The sequence below is a fragment of the Ascidiella aspersa genome, chromosome 7 (genome assembly GCF_963924565.1).
Source record: "Ascidiella aspersa chromosome 7, kaAscAspe10.2, whole genome shotgun sequence".
Lineage (NCBI taxonomy): Eukaryota > Metazoa > Chordata > Ascidiacea > Phlebobranchia > Ascidiidae > Ascidiella > Ascidiella aspersa.
The window spans coordinates 22,682,177-22,705,907 of NC_139453.1; the positions used below are offsets into that span (position 1 = coordinate 22,682,177).

The 23,731-nt window shown below is 43.1% G+C and overlaps 2 protein-coding genes across 2 annotated transcripts in view; one reads left to right on the top strand and one right to left on the bottom strand.

The window, feature by feature from the left end:
* Window positions 1–14,818, top strand: part of LOC146138373 (WW domain-containing oxidoreductase-like) — a 44,697-nt gene extending 29,879 nt beyond the window's left edge. Inside the window, exon 10 of the mRNA XM_083393456.1 lies at window positions 13,138–14,818. Within this exon, the coding sequence (XP_083249582.1) occupies window positions 13,138–13,389 (252 nt within the window). The 3' untranslated portion in view covers window positions 13,390–14,818. The remainder of the gene's footprint in view (window positions 1–13,137) is intronic.
* Window positions 14,819–18,689: 3,871 nt separating this feature from the next.
* Window positions 18,690–23,363, bottom strand: LOC146138375 (uncharacterized). The gene is made up of 4 exons (XM_083393413.1): window positions 23,302–23,363; window positions 21,484–22,988; window positions 20,927–21,059; window positions 18,690–20,679 (listed from the first exon to the last, which is right to left on the bottom strand). The coding sequence occupies exons 2-4, from the start codon at window positions 22,854–22,856 to the stop codon at window positions 20,482–20,484; spliced, it is 1,704 nt and encodes a 567-aa protein (XP_083249539.1). The 5' UTR covers window positions 22,857–22,988; window positions 23,302–23,363; the 3' UTR covers window positions 18,690–20,481.
* Between the last annotated feature and the right edge of the window lie 368 nt (window positions 23,364–23,731).

The window sequence follows — 23,731 nt, forward strand, 5'->3', positions numbered from 1 at the left end:
GGTTATTGGTGGGTGATGGATGGGGTTTTAAAATGGGTTAGGACTGAAATTATTAGTGGGGTGAGTGATCTACTTAGGGATGGGGTTTGGTAAAATGTTGTATAAGTCTTATTCCAACAAATTTATAGGACTTGTTATTCAGACTTATACCTTTTACGACTATTAGGTTTTAGTTCTATGTTGGTCTTATTCCGCACTATGTTTTATTCCGATGTTGATATTTTTATTATTTGGGCCTTGTGGCTGGAGTCCACTGCCGATTTGCCCACACGCCAACTGGCAATTTTCCTCGGGTGGAATTGGGCGCCAAAATTGGCCTCAAATGTATATTTCCGCCGGATTCCGATTAGCGTTTCTATTTCACTTGTGCTTTTTTAGTTCTCCTAAGGGCCTTACCCGAGCGGATATAAATTCAAAAGAAGACCATATTTTGTAAAAAAAGACGTGTTTTTTTTTTTACATTACATTTGGGCTTGCGACAGTTTTGTTCGTCACCTAACAAAATTGTCAAACACAAAAAAGCACAGCCTAAAACTTTGATCAAGTGATGACTCGTTTCTAAATTTATTCATTTTCGTTTCTAAAGCTTATATTATTAATTCGTTTGGCATTTATTCAATTGTGTTTTTTAACTAGTCTAGGGTAATTAAGGCGCAGGATAGAAATTTGTTAAGCCTGAAATTAGAGCGCCGTTGCTATATTGGTAAAGGTTCAATCAAATTTAGGTTTTGAAGAATGGTCAAATTCCAACCGGTTAGTTGTTAAGAAAAAGGTTTAGGAACCAATGCCTAGCATAATGCTTGTTCGCCATGAATTACTGCAACAGACATTGTTTAGTCTCGTTTAAGTGTAGAAATATCGCCAGCTTTGCTTTCTAAACTGCTGACTTGACACGCGAGGTGGTCATAAATTGTCTGACAGCTGTCAAATCCAAGACGCATCGTCCGTCTGGGCCCGAATTAATTTGTTGGTTAGTTGATGACGAATGCCTTCTCTGCAGTGTATATGCATTCAACGTAAGGGGGTCATCACCAAAATCCAAATAGCAATGTTTTTCTATCTTGTTTGTCGCTTCGAAGTAGCAACACACCCGATAAACTCCCTTTTTTGGCAAATATGCTCACAATTCAATCGATTTTCCCGGATATTGCAATCAACATTGATGAGCCCATTTTAAAACAGAATATATACAAGGCAGCTTTTTAAGTTGTCGACATACTGTTTTTCGGAGTAAAAAAAATTCTAGGGCGAACCGCTGGGCTATACTCTTCTGTTCTCTCAACTGCGTGTTCTCGTGCATAACGTTGCTCATGCGTGTTACAACTAATACCTCACTAACTTCGAGGTATGCAGGTTGGCTGATTATCAATATTATTTTTTTGCTTGAATATCGCGTAATATTTGTTGGGATCGCATTAACATTTCTGTGTGTTATAAGAAAAATCGCTTTTGCAACATGCGCATTAAGATTCGCAACAGCAAAATTAAAGATCGGCGCAAAAGTTCACAGGGTTAACTTTAAAGGGCACGAGGAGCTGGGAAACGAGCCAACTTAACAGAAATAACTTTAAAGGGCACGAGGAGCTGGGAAACGAGCCAACTCAACAGAAATTTGAGAAGCGGCAGACATTTTCTCCCTGAACGTTATGTCCATTGTTTTGGTTGTGTTTCGAAGATTTATGATTGCTGCACAGGTTCGTAATGGTCACGTGACTGTTCATTCATAAAAACAGGGTTTGTAAAGGATTGATCGAATCGCTTATTCAGTATAGTCGTGCTTAGACTTTAAGTTCCTAAATGCTGCATTGTACTTTCAGAGTTTTAATTTGTGTTTTTTGGCCATGATAAGGCGATACAAAAATATCCTGTGTCTTAATCAATTAGATTGGAAAGAGTCCCCCTCTATGCAATCAAACTCTATCCGAGGCCGCTTAGCGTGTTTTAAGTCGACTTTAACTGTATTGCGGAAAATCATCTTTCGCAAAAAGCCTTTTGCTGCGGCCTTCTTAATTCAACATCGCGTGTTGTTTTGATGGTTCTGATTGGCGGCGCTGCCAAAATACTCGAAATGCAAGCGCATGATTGAGCACGGGCGAAACTGGGGCATTCTACCGTCAAACACCCTCCTTTGCTGCCGTTCGGCACGACTTGTGAAAGACAAGGCATGTTAGTTGGAGCCTGCAGAATGTTGGAAACGCCGGCCGGCGCAACGACGACATTATGCGCATTTAACCTTCCGATCTGCTGGCATCACTTGTTGGCAATTAGAACGCTTTGCAGATAAACCCTTTCTGGCGTATACGCTACATCAGTGCCAGTGGTCTCCAACCTTTGTATGAACCGACCCCGATTTATACAAAAATAAAAAAGAGGCATTTGCATGCGACTCCATTTTGTTTTCCGATAAGTAATGCCTAAACTAAATGCCACTAGCGATTGATTAGTTATTAATCTGAAGTTATACACAATTTCAGAGAACTTCGGCTACGCATGTGTACTAAAATAAGAAGTTCAACTTAACACATGGATTTAAATTTAACACATGGAGCGCGACTTTTTTATTAGTTTTAACAATTTTAAAATGCTCGTGGTTTAAATACACTAAAACTGCAGGGATTGGTTAGTGATAGTGACACCATAAAAGGTTCAGGTGACCACACATGTGGTGTCAATCCTTGGAGACCACTGCGCTACACCCTAACTTCCCATCAGTGCCGTGGCATGCAAAGGCGATGAGACAGTAGTCGACTCGTCAGCGTGATTTTAATTATTGCGTTTAGCACGAGATTCCGTAATGCGATTCCAAGAATAGTAAGAATATCTGCTCTAAACACCCGCTTTATTAATATTAATACGTTTGTTTGTCAAACCCCTATAAACAAAAATTCGAATTGACCATAGCGGCCAATTGGTTTTCGGCGTCTCTATAGGGCAGGGGTTCCCAACCGTTTTGCGACATCGTACCACTTGGACGCTCCGTACTGCCACGCGTACCACTTCTCGCAGAACAACTAATTTAATCGAATCGTATTTTATTCAGAAGAAAAATATTGTCCTATTTTTAGCTTACAACTTGCTATATGTAGCTGAAGCTATAAAACAGTAGATGAAATTTATCAAGAGTAATCAAAATATATCTATATTTGACATACTTAACGCCCACTGTCCCACAGCGTTGTACGGGGTTTGAAACAACTGCGTACAATTGACATGACCTGTATTTTGAAGATCGTATTGTTACGAAACAACATAAATAGTTACGTAACAATTAGAATAGGCTTCGGTATTATTTTTTTGTAAACAAAACCAGATACACAAAGTATAAAGTTGTGAAACCATGTTTTGTGAAAAAAAAGCTACTCGCGTACCACCTAAATAACCTTCCCGTTCCACTAGTGGTACGCGTACCACAGGTTGGGAACCCCTGCTGTAGGGGCAAGGGGATTCGAATCACAAGTTTATACCCAACCCCTCCCCTGGCGCAAAGTCCGACATTGCCGCAAACGTCTCACAGCTGTTTACGTTTGTTACCGGCGCACATTTAGTGCAATCCTGCCGGAACTCGATTACCGGAGGCGCGGTGGGCGTCGAACGCCAAGCGCAACCGGTGGTGACTGCGGTTCGCGTTTTTTCTAGAACCCCGAACGCTTTTGGAGCGGCCGCGTTTGCGTGTTTACGGCCCAAAGGCGCTTGGAAGGCCTGCAACCCGCCCCGGGTCGGGTTTCCCATTGTGGCATTGCGGCGCGTCGTTCATGCGCGCTGCACCGGCTTGAAACTCGAATGCAACCCACAACACCTCCCATGGGCTCAGCACGTGCGTTGCACCCCTTCCGACGCACTTATCTGTAGATTAGGCCCAGCCGTATTTTTCGTTTGATCGCCTAATCATTTTTTAGTAGCCATTGAAATTTTTAACTAAGTCGCTGGAATTTTGCGTCTAGCTCTTCGAAGCTACATTTTTTTTGCAGGCTGGAGCACTTTTATGCAAAACATTCGTTCACGCCTTTTATTTCAGTATTAGCAGTTTTATCATTAAAAATGTTTTCAGTCCATGCCAACATTTCACTTTACCCGTTTCTTCTCCTGTCCATTCTCCGCTTTCCAAGACCAAAACAAAATACAACAAACAATTAAAATTATCTTTCGCGCGGCAACAAACGCGATATTTTGCTAACTCAGTCCAAATGTTGCTTAGTTTAAACTCGGTTAAGGTTGATGTAAGTTTTCTGTGGAAGTGTCTTAAGGCCTCATAAAAGAATGTCAAGGAAAACGCTGCAATTAACGCAATATTTTGCGAACTTATACTATCTTTTACGGGGTTAAACAAACTGCAAAAAAGCTATCAAACATAAAAGTATGAACTTTGCCACATGAAACTTTATTTTTACCAAGGCAATGCACTTTACGCAAGTTGTTGCCTTATAAATGTGTGAAAACACTTTACCCTTTTCGTCAAGAGGTTTTGCGAGAAGTCGCACGCCCGCCCTTTCGAGTTAACATGCAACCACTGTTGTGTGATGTTTTTGAATGGTACGACTAAATAATCGACTATAGCACACAACACTTGGCTAAGCATGTCATATATATTTTAAGTAACGAAAACCCTTGACATTTTTTAATTGACAATAACTCTCAAACGTAAAACTTCAGGTTGTAGCAGCAATTTGTTTAGACTTGCTTGATAGCGCGATATTTAAGCAAAACGTAATCCCGGTGCTAAACTGCGTCAAACGTAAGAAATCCTCACTGAAAAAACAAATGCTTTCTGTTAAACTGTTGCAATGAACGCAATATTTCGCGACCTCTGCCAAGTATTGCGTGGTTAAACCCATTGTAAGAAGTCATTATACTTTGGCCTCAATCTACATCACAGCATTGCTTGTTGTACGATATGCGTGTAGGTTTCCTGATGTTTTTTCAAAGTATGTTTAGTATACGACCCGTGTGGTAGCAGTATTTGACGTCCAACGAAAGAAAACCTCGTTTGAAAAGTAAATCTGCTTAGTGTTCAAAAAATTGCGTGGTTGCATATACTGCTAAAAGTTTTAAACTTAAGTCTTTACTTGGAACGTTGCACACGTTCGGTTACAAAAAATTTCATAACATGTTATGTTTTATCGCCTTGAGCCTATTGTTTACACCAAAGCGCTGGTCGTCCCTTGAAGGATTGAAATTAAATTACTCTTTTCACACGTTTTTTTATACACAGCAGCAAAATATGTAGCGACATTTATCGATCCAGAATTGCTAACAAACGCCTTAAAAATAAAAGTTGCTCACCCGTAACCGGTTTGCGACTGCGTTCGCTTGAGATGCGCGACTTTCTCTCATAGAAAGAAAGAAAGAATTTTTTTCTGTCTGGGAGCACACGAGTTTCTTTTTGACTGCCGACTGCCGACTGCCGACTGCCGACTGCCGACTGCCGACTGCCGACTGCCGACTGCCGACTGCCGACTGCCGACTGCCGACTGCCGACTGCCGACTGCCGACTGCCGACTGCCGACTGCCGACTGCCGACTGCCGACTGCCGACTGCATGCGTGGTATGAACAACTATTCAATTTTTGTAGGTGACAATCTAAAAAAAAACAACGTCAAAGTCCTTATTTATCCCTTTTTTATTTTTTACACTTTTCGTACCCTAACTAATGACGTACATAGTGACTTGAAAAAAGCATTTGTGAAGGAATTACCGCACCGCCCAAGTGTATAAAGCAATTGAAAAAAATGTTTTGCTCCTAATCTTGAAAGTAGTGGCCATTCGAGGCAAGCAAATAACCACAACTAGTGTAGCGTTACCAACCGCCCGACCCATGTAAGAACACCTGTACTGGGTCGCGTAGTCAAACAGGCGCCCCGGCGATGCGCGCGTATTCGCTCTGACGTCAAGGCGTCCATGACGTCACGTGCAAACTCCCGGCGAAAACACGATTGTCGTGTGATGCCCGGCGCGCATAGAGGTTCTTGCGTGTGGCATAGAGAAGCACATTCATCTTGCTGCGGTGCTACGCGGCAATACGCGGCAGTAAGATGTTCGGGAGATCACCCGCCGAATGCCGCTGGCCTTTACGTAGGTTGTCACGTTTCAACACGAGTACGCGGCCGATCGAATCATGTTTTGACGCGGCGCAAGTTCGAGCCATAAAGCGCGTGTTCGCCGTAATCCGATTGGATTGATTTGAGTACCAGGACGGGCCACTGGAAAGATTTTTGCATTGTCTTGTGGCCGATCGACTGTAGGCGTTGTAAGGATAGGCTGTTGACGTTCATTTGCGCATTTCGAAAAATAGAAAACGTGACTTTGAACACAATCGATTAAGGGTTGATTCTGTGGACGGGTTTTGAAGAGGCGCACTCGTATTTGCTTATGTGTAAATGTAGGTAAGGTAGTGCTTGGTACCATTGCGAAATTCTACCTACACCAAGCCCCGAGCAATGCACGATTTTATGCAAAACGGTAGGCTCCAAATAATCGTATTTTTCTTTCTGATTAGGTCATCTATCCTAGCAATCCAAAACTCGATTTTCCGATACTGAGTGGCCACCATTTTTTGATTTTATATTATAAGCATGATTATACGCATGACTGTCGAAAGTTGTTTGAAATTAGTGACAGGTGTGGCGTTGTTTGTTTTTAAAATCACGAAATCGTTTAATTACCTTCACTTAATTTGTCGCTACGCCAAATTAAAGTCTTTCATACAACGTAGTAAGAATATCAAAGCCCATACAGACGTAGGCAAATAACTCTTTATTCAAAACGTTCAAAATGATACCTACACTTCTGTATGGGTATTGATAATTAATCTTACTACGTCTTACTGCAACCTCCAACCATTATTCGCCAAAATGTTCCAGATTTTTGAATCTTGCTTTCAGTCCAGTGTTTATGTCCACAATCACCCGTTTAGCCACATTTAGCAGATGAGCGTCCGAGCTTGAAACAGCACTTGATCTGTGCGACCTGAAGTTTGACCGCTAACAGCTCTGCCTTAATCCCGATTTAAAAAGGTCGCTTTGGTGTCAAGACCGGCACCTGTGCGTGCTTGCAGCGTCTCTGCCGCGTGTAAGCTTTTGTTCGCATGGGATTATACTGGCACCGCAACCTCGTATATTGACGTTTCTTGTTAAGGCAATCGCCCTGTTGGACTTTTGGTCTCAAATCGGTCAGTCGCGTCGGGTTTTTACCGTCTTGGTGTTGTGACAAACATTATTTTGTCTTCTCTCTCGCTTGCTCTGGAGAAAGTCCCCGGCCGCACCGGATTAAGACATGTACAGCACGGATTTCGCAATATTTTTTTGCCTCATTTTTTGCCTCAATAAAGTTGTCAGTCAAAGAGTAATTGTCGGTCGGTTATAGCTAGTTTGTGACATCGAGGATGATCAATTTCGCCAAAACGCACAATCGAGAAGCATAACGCCATTTTAAAAGTCTTAAGTAAATGATAAAAAAATGAACTGCATTTGTCTATTGCTCATCCTTTGTAACGTCTTTCATATTTTCCATCTGGCTTTTTTGCTTTTTGTGTTTTTTTCTTGTTAAACGTGAGTGAGTAGTGTATTTCCCCTTTTTTGTGTCGCGCGGTAACGGCGTTTTTGTTGTTGTGTTTTGTTATAGTTCACCCGTTGCAAAACCAAGTCACGATATGAGTAGGTTTTCCAGGAATTGCTTTGTGCAGTTGTCCAAAGCGAGTGCGGCTGCCTTTTTAGATGTGGGATGTCTTGTATTGCACCAGCTATCCTTGCTCGATTCTTGGCGTTTACTCAAATATTTTAGCCTATTCAGTTGCCTTAAGCTCATAATGCAGGATCATAATGTGATGCTAACCTAGCAAATAAATACACATTTTAGAGAGTCATTTTATCGCAGTTGTCAACTTTATTATGAAATAACACGTCATACGCTCAAGACGATAACCTCATTCCTCCTGTTGTTGTGCCATGCGTTTACCTTATGCTTGATAAATATGATAAGATTAGGTTTTGTTTGTCCTGCCTTACCGTATCTATTTCGAGACAGGTCGTTGTCTAGTTTTTTTACCCTTTTAAGGACCAATTTTTTACAGGAAGAAAATACAAGATTTATCCAAGGGGACCTTGAAAAATCGTAAACATATTCGAAGGTCAAAGTTATTTACCTTCTATAAAAAAATTACCAACGTTAGCGGTGGCAAGTTTCTTTTACATTTTTTTTATTTGCTGTTCACTTCCATGACGGAATATCAACTGGGGCAAAGGTGAGCCACAAAACTTTGTCAGTGCATACGTGCGGGGTGGAAAAACGCTTTATATTTCGCTAAACCAGTGGTGCTCAACCGGGGTGCCGCGTGTCATTTCTAATGCCCAAGGGTACCGAGAGATATTTTTGAATCTAATTTTTGTTCATCTCTTACAACTTTTTTGTAAGATTAATAAAGTGGAATAAATCAATTAAACCTCTTTACGATGTGCAGAGTTAATGTGTGTTGTTCCAGTTCCGTTTATTGTGACATTCTAGTGATTTACCTACGGAAAAATCTTTTAAGGGTGCCACAATCTATTTATTATTTCTGAGGGGTGCCGCAAGCCATAAAAGGTTGAAAACCACTGCGCTAAACGCTTAATATTCCGCTAAACGTACGGTGATTAATCGACAAAGTGTGGCCCACGTCGTCATCTAGTATTGTAACGAGCGTTCGAGGTGTTGCAAAGTCAAGTGTACTTTCCAGCCCGCTGCCAATTCAAATAATGCAGCGCTGTTTGTAAACGCATCCTTCACAGTGAACCGTTAGCGCGTTGCATGCAGGTTAAGACCTCGGGCAAACTTGCGAGGTATCCGGTGTTGCAGCTTCACAAGACCAAGTGTTCCCAAACCGTGAGTTATTACCCACAGGGGGTATTTTAACGTTTTTAGTGGGTAACGTTGTCAATACTTTACGTGGTGTGATATCTCAATCGCACTTTAGCAAGAAAGCATTGTTATCGGCGCATATTGTTTTATTTTAACATGATTTAGAATGTTAATTATCATATGACCAGCCATGTGTTGTTCTATGGAATATTTGTAGTTGAGAAATCATTACAATTTTTGAAAGCATATTTTTATAAATGTATAATGTTATTTTTAAAGCTATCGCAAAATGAGCCATTTTTCAAGAAGCTGCACCCATTTCAACTCTTCGACCCATTTCAACTCTTAGTGCATTGACCCCAAACATTGCTCGCTTCGCCAGACATGGACGGTTGCCAGCCCCATTCAGCCTCGACACTCAAATCCGTTTAAAGTTTTAAATGCGCCTGTTTTAAAAAAGCGCAGAAGATGCTACTGTGTCGCCAATTTAAATTGTGTCGATTGCAATAGATTTTTTTTCTAATTATTAACAATCTTTGTGCATGTGAATGGTAAAAACAAACGATTCTGGTTGCTAATTAGGTTATAAAAAATCTACCTAGAAAATTTAGAAACGGAAAATCATGTCGCTTACATGTTTAGGCAAAACAGTCTTCAATCCGATGAGAGATCATCTAAAAACACAACAAAATGCATATATAGGCGAAATGCATATTTGTATTAAAAGTTTTAGACCTTACTGATTTTTGTTCGGAGCGGTGCGCTTCTCAAGCTTTTATTAACAAAATGCATGGTGTAATTTTTAATCATTCAGCGTGTATTTCACCCCAAGTGTGTCCTGGGTACCTGCACAGTGCTAAACGTTGGCAGAACGGTAGTTTTGAGTTTCTATTTGCGAGCTATTTGCTTTATGTTTCATTAGATTTTTATATACGGATGAATAGTAAATGCTCTTATTGGAGTGAAATGAGTTAGTTGCTGAAAACTAAACGAAGTGATTTTCGGGTAAGTTTTAAACACAGTTTGATCTTATCGTTATCACGAAGGAGATTTTAAACAGTTTTTTTGCTATTATTTTAGTTGTCCTGTTGAACACCACAAGCGCTGTGGTCAGCTTTAACAAAGCGAATTCATACCATTTTACTACGCATGGAAGTTTTACACACACCTCAAGCGAAAGTGACTTAACCCTTGCCCTGAAAGACCTGCGAAACATTTTCGCGTTATCTCGTGCCTATCGCTTGCAACGTTGTCGGCATTTCGTTTGTAATTCTTGACGCGACTCGAATCCATCCTCAGTTGCTTCTGTGCTTTTTCGCTGGTAGCCGCCGGCGTTCCGCGTGCAAAACGCCGTGACGCGTTTCGCGTTCGCAACGCGCCTGCAAGCGCGTCACGGCCTGACGTCACACTGCCTGGGGTTACCTCCGAGCGGCCGCCCCAGGCGTACGATCCCTAGGGGACTCAGGATTGCGGACGCAGGGAGCGACGGCCCCGGAGTGTTTTCCTGTCGATTTTCTCAATACTTTGTTTTTTTCTATGAACTTGTGTCCACGCATGTATAGTTGGAGCGGTTTGCTTTGTACGAGTCCGGCAACATTCGCACGCGATGCATTCGCCAAACCGTTTGCGCGTCAAGACATCAAAGAGGCCACCCACCCCTCCCCCCTTCTGCGATTTAGCAAAATTAACCAAGAAACGGCTGCCGTCAGCACACTATCTTTGCCAGATGTACCTGCTTTTGTTTTTTTCGAACCCGTTCGAACCATGTTATTTTGCGTTTATTTCCCAACATCTAAGACCCTCTTAACAAAACCTGCAAACAGGAGAAACACACGAGCGGCTATTTTCGCTAGAATTACCCTTTCAAGTAAACACGGTTAGATGCAACGGTTGCAGAAATTTACTACATTGTGTAAAAACTGAAATTTTTGCGGTACTGTTAATATATTGCAATTCAGCATTCACACAACCCTGCTTCATTAGGTCAAGGTAACAAGAATAGCTACAGTGCCACGAGTTTTATCTTTTAAACAGGAAAAAGTCGTTTTTTAATAAAGTTAATACGTTGATAAAGTAAACCTGTTTCAGGAGGTTTTTTTAAATCCTACCAGGCTACGTAAAAGAAAGTTGTTTTTCCCCAGTTATACTATATAACCGAAAGTTTATCGGGCTTCAAATGTCTAGTCGAGTTACAATGGAAACTGGTTTGCATATAAGATTTATAGATGTCACTGGTGTGCATATTGGTAAAAGAAAAATCACATCGGCTCGGTTTTTCTGTTCGACACCACCTTTGTGGCAATATGCGGGGCATTTACAAGACAATCTTTTTTTTTCGTTGTCCATGGGCCAATTCCACGATTTTATTTTTCCCAAGGTGGCTTATGTTGCGCTGAGTCTTCGAAATGCTGGCTCATGACTTTAAGGAAAAAACAGGAAGTCGAACTTGGGCGATTTGGTGTGATTAGTGAAAAATTGACGAAAATGGTGGCATCGGAGTAGGGAGTACAATTCGAGTAAGCATATTTTCATCTCCCGGTTTCGTGCCTAGTGCATCGTCAAGTCCCTATAGTAATTGGCTCGTGCGTATTTTTGCCACCCAACTATAAACAGGACCGACGCCACGCGCCTGTAATCTTTCCCACTCGCGTGATTTCCGTTTTTCGGCCTGCGACCGCCGGCTAATGACCCACAAGAACCGAATAAACAACAAGTCGCCGGAATGCGAAGGCCAAGGCCGCTGGAATCGCAGGAAGGCTGCATCCGCGACAGAATAAGAACCGCGCCTACCTATAGCGCTCGTGCCGTTATGGCGCAGATTAAACCGCCGTCTGTCGATTTATTTACTCGCGGCCCGAAGCGTTGCGCACAGCACGCGGATCCCTGTTGCTGTCCCGTGCCTTCGCCTACGTCTGCCGCCGCCTTGACGTGTGCGCACGCCATTCAGTACAATGCGGCTGGCCCGCCGACGGCACTTTGCACTCCGCATTGTTGCAAGAAAGAGATGCGAGAGGGGACGGGCACAACAGACTTTTGCCGCGATTGCCGCGCATCATGTGATTTTGCCTGCTTCTGTTGCTAAATGTTTTTTCGTTTTTTTGCGAAAGGAGTTTTTCGGGTCTATTTTGGTACGTCGGGCAGCTATTTTGTTTGTTGTGCGAACACGTCAGCTGGATCTGAATTTTTTGAGACTCTAGGAGGAAGACCCGCAGCAGTCTGATCGGAATGCGTTGGTCATGACCATACTTTAGACGTTAGAAAGTTCGGGAGGTCGATATACCGATTTGAACCACTTCCCGAGGAGCAGAAACTGAAGAGGCGACTGCCACTAATGCTATTTCCATTCCCTCGTTGTTTAGGTTACTCATCACTTATCATTCCAGGTAACTGGAAAACTTGCGGCCTCTCGTCCCACGCAATCGCGAGATTCGGCCTCAATTCAAAACCAGTCATACTTTTTTTAGCGATTACACTACACACGAGATGATTTAATGCAATGTTGTTTGGTTGTTTGATCCTTCGCCTGTTCTCTGGGCTTTATAATTCAGTCTAGCTTAGTTGTGTTTCTTGTAACTCCTAGGTCGAACGTTGAACCCATCCTAAAATACCATTGAGATTCAAGCTACAAATATCGCGTTATCAGCAATTCCGTCGTGTTTCCAGGCCACACATTGCCAGTCGCCACTAATTGTTCGACCCTTCGTTTTATTGTTGGGCCCGACATGTATACCTGTCACAGTTCTGCTTTAATATATTTTTCATCAAAAGTGCAATACGCCCAATGCACTCGAGTTGCTCTCATTAGAGGTATGGCCATCAAAAACGCAAGTTTAGTTATTGTGCACCGTGAAGAATGTACATAGCGTCTAACATACATCCAACATAGGAGTTCATCCTTGTCGCTTGTATGCTGGCTAATACAGGACTGCGGAGTTGGACTCGAACTCGGGACTCGATTTGTTTTGCTACAGTCGGACTCGGGACCCATTCAGGACTCGAGTAAAACTGCAACACCAAACTGATAGGTTCAAACTGTAAATTAGAAAGGTGGAATACTATATGGTAAAAATATTGCCAACTATTGTGGGTTGATGAACTGTATGACCCCAGCATGAGTGGATCACCTAATATCCACCTTATTTGAGTTACCTAAATGGGCGAAATTCAGGGCGTACTCGGTAATCGGATTTGGGTTCCTTTTTTTGGCCAGCCCTGCCGTAAAGACAAACCCCACCCTGAAATGCCCATATTAGGACAACTTGTCCAAAGGCAAACCCGCATCCTTATAAGCAATTTGCTTCTTTGTAGAAACAGGGAGCGGCGTGCAGCGTCTACGCGGCCGCGGCGCCCGAGCTCGAAGGTTTGGGTGGTCTCTACTTCAACAACTGCTGCGTCTGCGATACGAGCGTCGACGGTTCGAATCCCGCCGCCGCCGCACGTCTCTGGACGATCACGGAAGACCTGATTTCCGACCGTCTGAGAGCGCGACGAAAGGAGATCGCGCGCGGCCAGGCTGACAATCGCAGTCGAGACTCGAGCAGCACGATTTCCGACGCTTGACGTGCTTTTGTTTTCGTTTGAAATTCGCGTCCTGTCGTAATGTGCTGCATGCGCATGCCACAGTGTTAAGCTGAGTTCGCCGCGCCAAGCTTGATTTTACTTGTTTTGTGTTCGGAACGCAAAGTGTTAAATGTTAAACGTGTTCTACTCAAGTTCTTTACCACCCCGAATAGTCGAACTTCCATAGTCTTCGAGTTATGTTAATATGGCGAAAAAAGGGACAAGTTATGTTCGGATTTGGCCGCTCGAACCGTAAGACGTTAAAGAACCATAATCTTAGTTATATCTTTACTTTTTTCCGATGCATTGACGTTTTTCCGTGCAGTCATCGTGACGATGCTTTGTTTTATATTCCGTTGTTTTTACAAGCTGTTTTCCGCAAGCCGATGCCGTAAGCAGACTTGGGCCCACAGCGGCCACTTGTTTTCCTGTGTTTGTCGTAATGAGCAAGGTAAACCCACAGTTCTGGCGAACGGCCGTAACGCGATACCCCGCACTTAAAACGACCTGGCGTTACGGGGGTAGTTTCGGGGGCTTAAAGCATCACCCGTCCCGCCTTTTGATTTACCCCAACAACGCAGCTAAGAAGACGATTTGCCGCCCGTGGTGCATTTTTTGATTGCGACTTCATAAAATTCGACAAGAAACCATACAGTAACGATATACAACGCATACACACACTATGAGTACTAAACAACATCTGAAAGTAAAATCGTACAACTTTGCATTTTTATTTATAGCAGTCTTATTTTGGACGCTATTGTATTTCGTTCGTAGTTGTTTTTCAAGTTTTAGAACAAAGCAGCAAAGAAAATGAATCACGCTTTCGAGCTCCGTCGAAACCATTATTTTGTCCAATAAATTTCAGCGGAAATTTGTCTTTAGTCTCGATAAGAATGAAGCAAGTAAACAACAAACTGGGGATCTTAGATCATAATAAGCCTTGCGTATTTCACATTATACAAGTAGTCTTTACTGAAACATTACTAAACTTGGCGAAAGATTTCCTCGCAGGGTATTTTTGTGATATAATTAGCCGCGCTAATCCTTCGAATCGGCGGTTGCAAGGCGGATATGTTCCAATATAGCATCACGAGAACAGCACCCTCCATTCAGTGAAAATCGTTAAACGTCGCCCTGTCAACCCACTAAAATAAAACTGTTTGCCAAGAATAAGATGGTACAAACTATTCAGTTGTGCTGACCCGCGATGTTTTGTCTTGCCGGCGGCATGATTGCTTTGAATGCTTTGCGAATTTACAGATTTAATTCGCCGATACTACGCATAGCAAAGCGGCACAAATAGGTATAATGTCGATCTGCATTTCTAAGTTTTGCTGTTTAATGCGGGATTGAAGATGGGAGTAAATTGATATAGACAACGAACTGTATTAAATGATACTTCTAGCTGTATGTTTCTTTCTTTGTCCTAGACCAAAAGTCGTATTCAGCGTTTTTATTTTTCTAAACTTAGCTCACTTTGCTGTTGGCAGGATGTCAACGCACACACCTATTATTCAACACATCAAGTTGTTAATTATGCTATTTTTGGTGATAGATGTTTTTTTCATGTACAACAGAAGTGTTCTTACTGTTGAACCTAAATTGCACGAAAAAATATTTGAGTATAACATTTTTTTAACCAAGTCCCTATATGCATGTTGTTTGAGTAAAAAGAAAAATGTTGCTTTTTTTCTATTTTTGGTTCTCCCCTCATTTGAACTTTGTGAAAACGGTGTTTCTGTTCGATATCACGAAGTTCGCCGCTATTTTTAGATGACCCATGAATCACTCGCGTTTAAATGTTCATATTTTTGCCTATTGACAATAAAATGATTTAAATCAGCACAATGCGGCATCGTGTTCGAACCAGCTTAGTTGCAATATTTGTTTAAACGAAATGATCTGTGTCGTGGCTGAGTCCAGAGTTTACTAGGCTTGTAAGGCTTTCGTTAATCAAACATTTCGGATCCGGTGCGTAAGGAGTGTGAACATGTTAAATGTCGAACAAGCAAACTTCAACGAAGAGAACCGGCTCATCTGGTGAAATAGGAAGGTATGTTGCTTGTCCTCACACGGTTTTATTTGCCACACTTCTCTGTCTTTCACTCTGATTGCGGTATTTGCGAAACGAAAAAATGGTCAAATTGTAGCAACAAAATGGACGTGCGTTGATATCGCGGGTCACGGTGCCAGATTTTGTCGCGGTGCCAATATAGACTTCATGAGAACTCTATGCCCTGTTTGCATGAAGCGGACTATACTTTCGTTAAACAAAGTCTGAAATCAAACTATTTTCTTCATGCAAAGTTGAGAAGCCCTACGCTGTTTAGACTTACTTGTAGTTAAATTCGAAACTGATTCGTACGAATGTAATATCGTGGCATGTCATTGATCAATGTGCCCTTTAAAACGGCTGACCATTTGACGACCACTTCTGCGAAAGCAACTAATCAAATAGGTGACTTTCTGAATGGTTTTCTAAATTAGATAGAATTTGATCCCTTCCATAAAAATATGTGATGCCCATGATTACTTCGAAAAAACAATAATGAAATACAAACATTAAACGTTTAGGGTTCGTGTAGCCTTTTTGCCTTGTCTGTTTCCACAAAACCTAAGAAACAATTTCGAGACCAACGTAGTACCCACTCAATCGTCATCAAAAGAAACCTTTCCAAAAAAGTAAGCAAAGTGTTATAAATTAAAAGCCGGGTAAATGTATTTGTAAGTGCGACATAGCCTAAGTTTGCATCATAGTAGATTTTAAACCGCCATGCCAAAGAATTGGTTTATTGTTGGTTACGATCACTATAATTTTTGCACAACAATTCCCTAATGCAAACGGAAAGCGGTTGTAAATTTGACACGAGCGTTGGCCGTCGTCTAATCGCTGCAGCTTGACGGCTCACATGCGATATGTGTGTTATCCACGTTTTCCTTCGATCAAGATGCGGTGCACGCGGAACGCCTGAGCTGCTGCATCAAGGAGGAAGTGCGGCGCAGTAGCGTTTCGGCTTGACAGGCCGATCGGTCGAAAGAGCCCGCGTCCCATCTCGATGTGCCGTTGCTCAGCCTTTGTCGGCATGTCAAACCGTTGCTAGATCGCGCCGTCAAAGCGACAGGGCCTTAACCCGCCGCCCGCAGCCCGGATTTCGGTCCAGAGTTTCCTGCGTTTGTGATTTGCGCGCCTAACAGGTTCGCAGCCCACTGACGGATGTTGCCTGGCTACGGGACTCGGTCGTGCCCCTCAAAGGGACAGCTTGACTGCGAGATGGGACGGTTGTTTTGCTCGGCCCAAGACCCCCACCCTTATAGCCTATAATTGAGTGCGGTTGTCGGGAATGCACGCTGCCGCCGGACTGCATTGCTTTGAACCAATCGGTATATCGCGAGGCTTTATAGGAGAAACAGAAGCCAATAATACAGATTTTTTTGGCCTAATGTTATAAGATAAACCGCCGAGCATTTAGATTAGAATTTATGCTCCTTCACGTATTGCTGAAAAGGAATTAATACCTAAATAAAAATGATTTTGCCTCTGTTTTCTTCCCTCCTTAACCAATTTAACGTCATGTAATCAGTGGAATTATAGCTAACGAAGTAAATTAACTTCGAATTCCTGTTTTACTGACAAAACAGCGGCCGGTTCCAGGTCGAAATACGTGCGGAATCGCGTTACGAACTCCCGCTGGCGAACTGTCGTTTTTTGTGCTTTCTGTAACCAGAGCTCGAATAGACATTTATCTCTCGTTTAAACTGTACAAAGGCACACACTGAACACCCAGCCCGCACAATTCACCCATTGAACGCCGGCTGCCCCGCCAAGCTGTATCGGAAAATCGTGTTTGCAGGGGCCACAAAGGACTTGGCGTAGGACGCGGCGCTCCTCAGTTTAATTTGCGCTTGCTTAGGACAAACAAGCGCAGCAGCGCTACAGGTAAGTTCGCCCCTTTCCAATTTAGCCCTTATTCTATTAATAGACGCGGACAAATATCGACGCAGGCTCTACGCTGTTTGAATATGGTCGTACCGCTTTTGCCCGATCGCGCACAATGTGAGAGTGTCGAAGTGTCAACACGCCTTCTGCAATAACAGGTCGAGAAATTCAAGTTGGGCCTTCCACTAATTTGATTACGCTGATTTATATGGACATGACAATTGGAAAGATGCATGATCTTGGACAATGGCCCTGCCTCAAACCATTTTTCGACTTTTTTAACAATGCGTTTTGCAGTATAGGACCCGCCCGCTACCGGATACAAGTCGCGGTAAACACCTGATCTGGTAGGTTTTTGTTAGTATTAGGTACATAGAAAAAGGGTACCTGACCTTTGGAAGAGTTAAATTACGCGAAACTTTCTTGCAAAGCAAATAGATTACATTAAATATTCTCATGATTGCAGAGTGCCTATTTCCCACTAAAACTTATTGGATGGCGTATTGTTTGTATTCAACCTTTCAACCCTTAATTGATATCGCTGTTATGTGTTTACTTACGAGACAAACACGAGATTAACATGCTCAAGCTTAAGGATAAAAAACAACGTTCAGTAGCACATGTTGCTAGTCAACAATTCGCAACTCTAAACCAGCTATGACCTACGTCAGCACAGTGTTTTGAAGTTTCGACTGGCCAAGTGGAAAAACTAAAAGCTGTTTAACAACAAATTTTAGAAATTGAGATCGCTTGGTTGGGATTTTTGAAAGACATCCCTGTTTAGGCCAGTGACATCAAAAGTTTCTATCATTTGTAAGCGTATAGCCTATTTGTTACTTCTTTAAATATTGTACCAATCCTGGAGCCAAAAACGCCTACAATATTTAGGCCTATTTACAAAGAACATACTATATCACAAAACGATAGATTTCGGAAAAAATTGTTTTGCAGTACATTATTTCAAATAATAGTCGATTGTTCAGAAAGTATAGTACTTATTCTTACTGGTGATAATTTAGTGATACGTAAAAACTTAAATGTCCGTATTTCAATAACGATCCTCTATTTGTTCAAGTTTATGGCAAGGTATAAAACGAGGTAATAAAACTTTGCTGGAATTCGCTTTATCAATACAACCTTCCTATTTTTTAAGTGTATGCTATATCAAATTCACTATTTGACTGTCGAAACCTGGTAACACATTTGGTTGTGCTGCAAGTTAAAATAAATCTTATTACAAAGAACAGGGTCGGCCTAAAATTAACGCAGGATTATAAAAAAAAAATTTAAAGTTGTTTACCACACAGGTGGACCGTTTTGTTCCAGACTGACTCATCGTAATCAACACCACGTCTTATGTACGTAAATATTTATTGTGAGACTGCTGTTTTGGGGTAGAGGAAAGAAAGAAGAGAAAAAGACGCCACACATACATAAAAAAATCTTATAATGTATTAGGTCCTCGACATATATGCGCGGCAAACATTAGGGTTTCAAATGAAAAATTGGAGCAAGTCGCTCTGCACGGGCGGCGGATATACACCTATAAGACGAGGCGGGGTCACAGTTAAAAAGGAACACAACATGCCAAACGCATCGTAAAGAAGAACGAAACATGAAACAAGAAAAGCAGTAACCAAACGTCGGGAACTTTACAAAAAAGTGAAAAACCCCGGGAATTAAGGCAAGATTCGTCAGCAAAACAGCGATTGGAACGTCTGCATACATAAATGAACACAATTGGCCTTATTTTCTCCTATACCACCACACAGTTGTACGTATAATTGCAACGGCGATTCACGGAATGAAAAAAAAAGCAAAATACACTTTGGGGGTGACTTCTTATTCCTTTGGCGGAAAAAAATTAAACATACCCAACGACATTTGGATGCAGAACAGTAGCTGGCATTTGCTGACAGATTTCTTATCTAAAGTTTAAAAATTAATTGAGGACGGTTTAACTTAAATATAGAAAGTTTATAATAGGATAACAATAGATACTTGATAAAGATAAGTGTTTAATCAAAGGCGCTAAGCTTCTGGATATTATTTTTTTTGAGTGGATGTATAACCCACCATGAAAGGTGTTTTTTGATTCAATTGAAAACATACCAAACAAGCAAAAATATCAGGACTTGTCAAAAATTTTAGCTTTGCAGTGATACGTCAAAATGTACACAAAATTGGCAACTCAGTGGTTGCTGGTAATTCAAAAATTAATACAGTGTTACTCGTTACTGTTGAGAAAAGATATCTGCCGATAAACATTAGTAGATCGATTGAACTTACGTTTTATTTTACACATTGGGCGAATTTAACAGTTCATTATAAGAAATTTTTTGCTTTTAAAGCAGTGTTTCATTATATGAAATATTTATTCAAAAATAATTTTGCTAATACTCGCTTGGATGTGCGTTCATTTTTTTTTAATTTAAATAAACGGTAAGTTGGCAGTGATAAAGAATAAGCAGCTAAGGTTTCACAAAGAATGATTCCTCGTCCAGCTTTCGATATGGGGCCCGTTCAATATAGACTTTGATTTTTGGCAGTTACAAACTGAGTCATTCTATTGCAATTGGATTTTTACGTGGTGCCAATATTGCTGTGTCATAGATGTTGTACCTTGTCGAAGACATGGTTCGTACAAGGGATGGAATGTTCAGTGCGGCAGGGTAGCAGTAACTACAGCCCTGAACATGTTTCACACGCATTAAACACATATGCTGGAGGGAAACGTTGTAAGGCTGGCGGGATTAGAGTCAAACTACGGATTTGCAGCACGGCCGAGGAAAATATAGTCGCGACTTCGAGTTTCAACACTGAAAGTTGTAAGTACTTCGCAAACTATTACACCGTCACGAGTTTAAGGACTGTATGGTCTGCAATAAACGATGCGTCGGCTAATGCATATTCACCAATTTGTTTACGACCGGTAACGCAGGCTTAGCGATAAAATAACTGTTTTTAAGTTAGTAATAAAAATTCGGTACAGCATGGAATTCCGGTTGCTACAAACTTTAAGCAGGCTCTCGATTTTGTTGTTTGATCTCTCCGAAAAGACGCTTCCGGCTTTACACTGTTTCCAGCGGCCTATTCTCAAGCGTCCTCACATTGCATGAACGAGGTACGACCGGCGTCACAAAGCAAACAGCCTAAGACTGGTACACTTCTTGGCTGGAGCTTTGTTTGAGCTGGTTCTGCTGCTGCAGTCGCTGTTGCCGCTCGGTAGAGGCTGCTGGCTTGAGGAGTTGCTGCTGATCCAGGATGAAATTCCTCAGGTGCTCGAATTTAGTTTTATAGTCGTCCCTTTCTTTTGCCAAAGCCCCTACTTGCTCTTGGAGCTGCGAGAGCTGTGAAACAAACAAATTTGGCGTTACAAAAGCGAACCACTCTGCTTAGCACACATCGCAGGCTTTGTCAATTCAGTATTTTAAACAAAAAGCCTTTTTTTTTCAAAAGTAGTATTTCAAATTTTAAATGCTTGCTTTTATACGGACGCCTCCAGTATGGCGTTTAATTACTTTGTAGCAACTGGGTAGGATGTACGACTAAGTTAGTAACTTGTATGACGCTCGATTGCCCAGTAAAGGCAGTCACCTGTAATTGAAGAACGCTCTTCTCTTTTTCCAGAAGGTGCCTTTGCATGACCCGCTTGGTTCGGCAACTCTGGGCGTAGCCGCGATTTTTCAGCGTTCTTCGCCGCTGTTTTAGTGCAGCAACGTCGTCTTTGCTGGAAAAGGCAAAAAAAATCCGAATTAGAAACTCGTGTATCGCACAAGATTCTCAAATAACAATCAAAATCACTGTTTTTCAAGTCGCCAGTTGAACTAAATTTTATTCATATTATATTTAATTTACAGGTGTTTTTTTATTTTGAATTTACGTTTAAAACTTTTGTACTGTTTGCCCCATTAGCTTGTAAACAGTCCTGCTATTATTAGCATTAACTTTACATCCATTGTCAACTTGACGATTTAAAAGTATTTATTAGCTGTGCCAGGCCGACGCACAGTCAACTGCACCACGGGGACGATTTTATATGGTCGTAACATTTGCAGACAGACTATGGATTAAACAGGGCAAGAGCGCGCAAAGCGATTGGGGGTGAGGTGTGTACAAAGCGCCTATTATGACCCTTGCCATTGTCTGTTTACCTTAGTCCCCGCAAACACCGGTTCAGGTCTCTCACACTCATTTGTGTCAGCTGGTTGTCTGGAAGCGCGTCGAGGGCCTCTCCCGGCAGGCTCGGTGTGCTGCATTGAGACACCGCCCTCATTTCGTTCGGCGTCGACCCGGCCGATTTACTGCGCGTTTTGTTCGTTGCCTGTGCGGCGTAGCTGTTAATTTTCGAGCAGAGCAGTTGCGCCTGTATGCTCTCGTTGGTCAGCTCTAGCGTCGTGTCGGAAAAGTTGTTTTCGCCCAGTGAGCCGCTGTCCGACTGCGCGTCGAAGAAGATGCCCGAGTAGAACTGCGAGCCGTTGGCGCCTGGGTAGACGCCGCCGCCGCACGGTTGTCCAAAGGGGCTCGCCGCCGTGTTCACGACGTTTCCCACGTACACAGGCTGCTGCGAGATCGCGCTATTGGCGTTAAGCGGGAAGTCTCGGACCGCTCCGGCGAGGAAGTCGATCTTTTCGTGCGGATCCGACTGGAAATTTCCGCCTTGATTTGCGAGCATTTGCGCGTCGGAGAAAGTGCTGAAGGTGGGTTGCGACACGGTGCTGAACGGCGCCTGCGTGTCTACGGCCAAGCAGTCGTCGAACATCGGGGCCGGGTACGTAGCGTTTGACGAGGAATGGGAAAGGACCGACGACTCGCTGAACTGGATGTTGGACAGCAGACTCTCGAAGACCTCATCCTCGTCGGAAGAGTGTTCGACGTTGAAGCGTCCCATGTCCTGGACCGGGGGCGAGGCCTGCAGCTGCTGCAGAGCTTCCACTTGTGGCTGCAGATGTTGGTGCTGCTGCTGTTTATGCTTGTGTCCGTGCATGTGCAGCATCTGCTGTTGGGCGTGCCACTGCAGCTCTTCGGCTGTGGGCTTCCGCTCCTGAGGTGGGCTGGGCGCCAGCGACGCCGGCGACGACGACAGCGAGCAAACGGTTTGTTGCGAGGCAGTTACCTCGGGTCTGAGCTGCTCGACAGGCTGCTGCTGGAGCTGGGCGGCAACAACGCACGGCATCTCGCCGGCGCTGCAGTAGCCGCCTATCAGGGAGTCCGTGTAGCTTGTGTAGGGGTGACTGGCCTCGAAGCTTTTCTGCTCAGGAAAGGATTCGGACAGCGCGCTCTCCAAGGAGGGTAGCGAAAAGGTTGCGCTCGCTGAGCAGTACACAGAGGCCACTTTGCCCGAGTCGCCTTCCGATAAACTGGCGATGTTGCTGTTGTTGAAGTTCGACTGCTGCTGCTGCATGGGGCTGGAAGGCAGGAACGGGTCGCAGGGACTAGAGTGGTTGAACCTGCCGGCCGATTTCTCTGCGCCTTCCCCGTTCGACATGTCTTCTGCTGCTGATGCGTAAAGGTCGATGGCAACCATTCGTCGATTCCGTGCGGTGTCTTGGATTGGATGTGAAAATGGTTCGTTCCTCGATAGGGTCGATAGCAAAGAAAGCGAAATTGGAGGAATGTAGTTCTTTCGTCTTGCTTTCTAAGTTTTATTTATATGTTTCTGCAAAAGTAACACAAGCCATTAAAACAAAATGGCTATTTTAAAACGTGGCTCAGCTAATATTTCTCATATTCTAAGGTAAAACAGGTTTACCCATGTTTCTAATATACTAAGTCTTACAACGTTAGTCGCAAAGGGCACGATTGCTGCCAACTTCGAGATGATTGCGCAATGTCCAATATCTCGCCTTTCGGTGGTTCGCACACTTTGAATTAATTATTATCGCCTTTCTTACTGCAATTTGTAAAAACATTTCGTCTCTTCTTATTCCAAGTGCAAACAAATTATCTCGCGCCGAAGTCTTCCGCCTTACCCGTGAATGGGGTGCGGCAATTGCGCAACAGCAAGTGTATAGCTGCACGCCGCGTCTTCTGCGCTGCTACAGAGCCGGCGCGAGATCCACTTGAGCAAACAGCTGACTGACTGACTGACTGTGGCCCGGCCGTGCTTTCGCTATTATTCGCTCGGGCAAACAGAGAAAAGCCGGTGCGGCAGGCCAATAGGAAGGCGGCTCGGGCTTGAATTGCCACCGAAAGAAAGGCAGAGCGACGCGACGTCTCAGTAAGCGAGAATCAGCTGACCGATCCTGAAGAGGGAGAACTCAACCTTTCTCCCTAACGGAGCGCCCGCCGCCGGGCTTTCTCTCTGTTTCTCTCTTTGCTATAGTCCCACACACTTTTGTTGGTCTTGCTGCCGCGCGCCTCGGCGCCCTTTCTCTAACTGGTCATAATACACCCGACGTG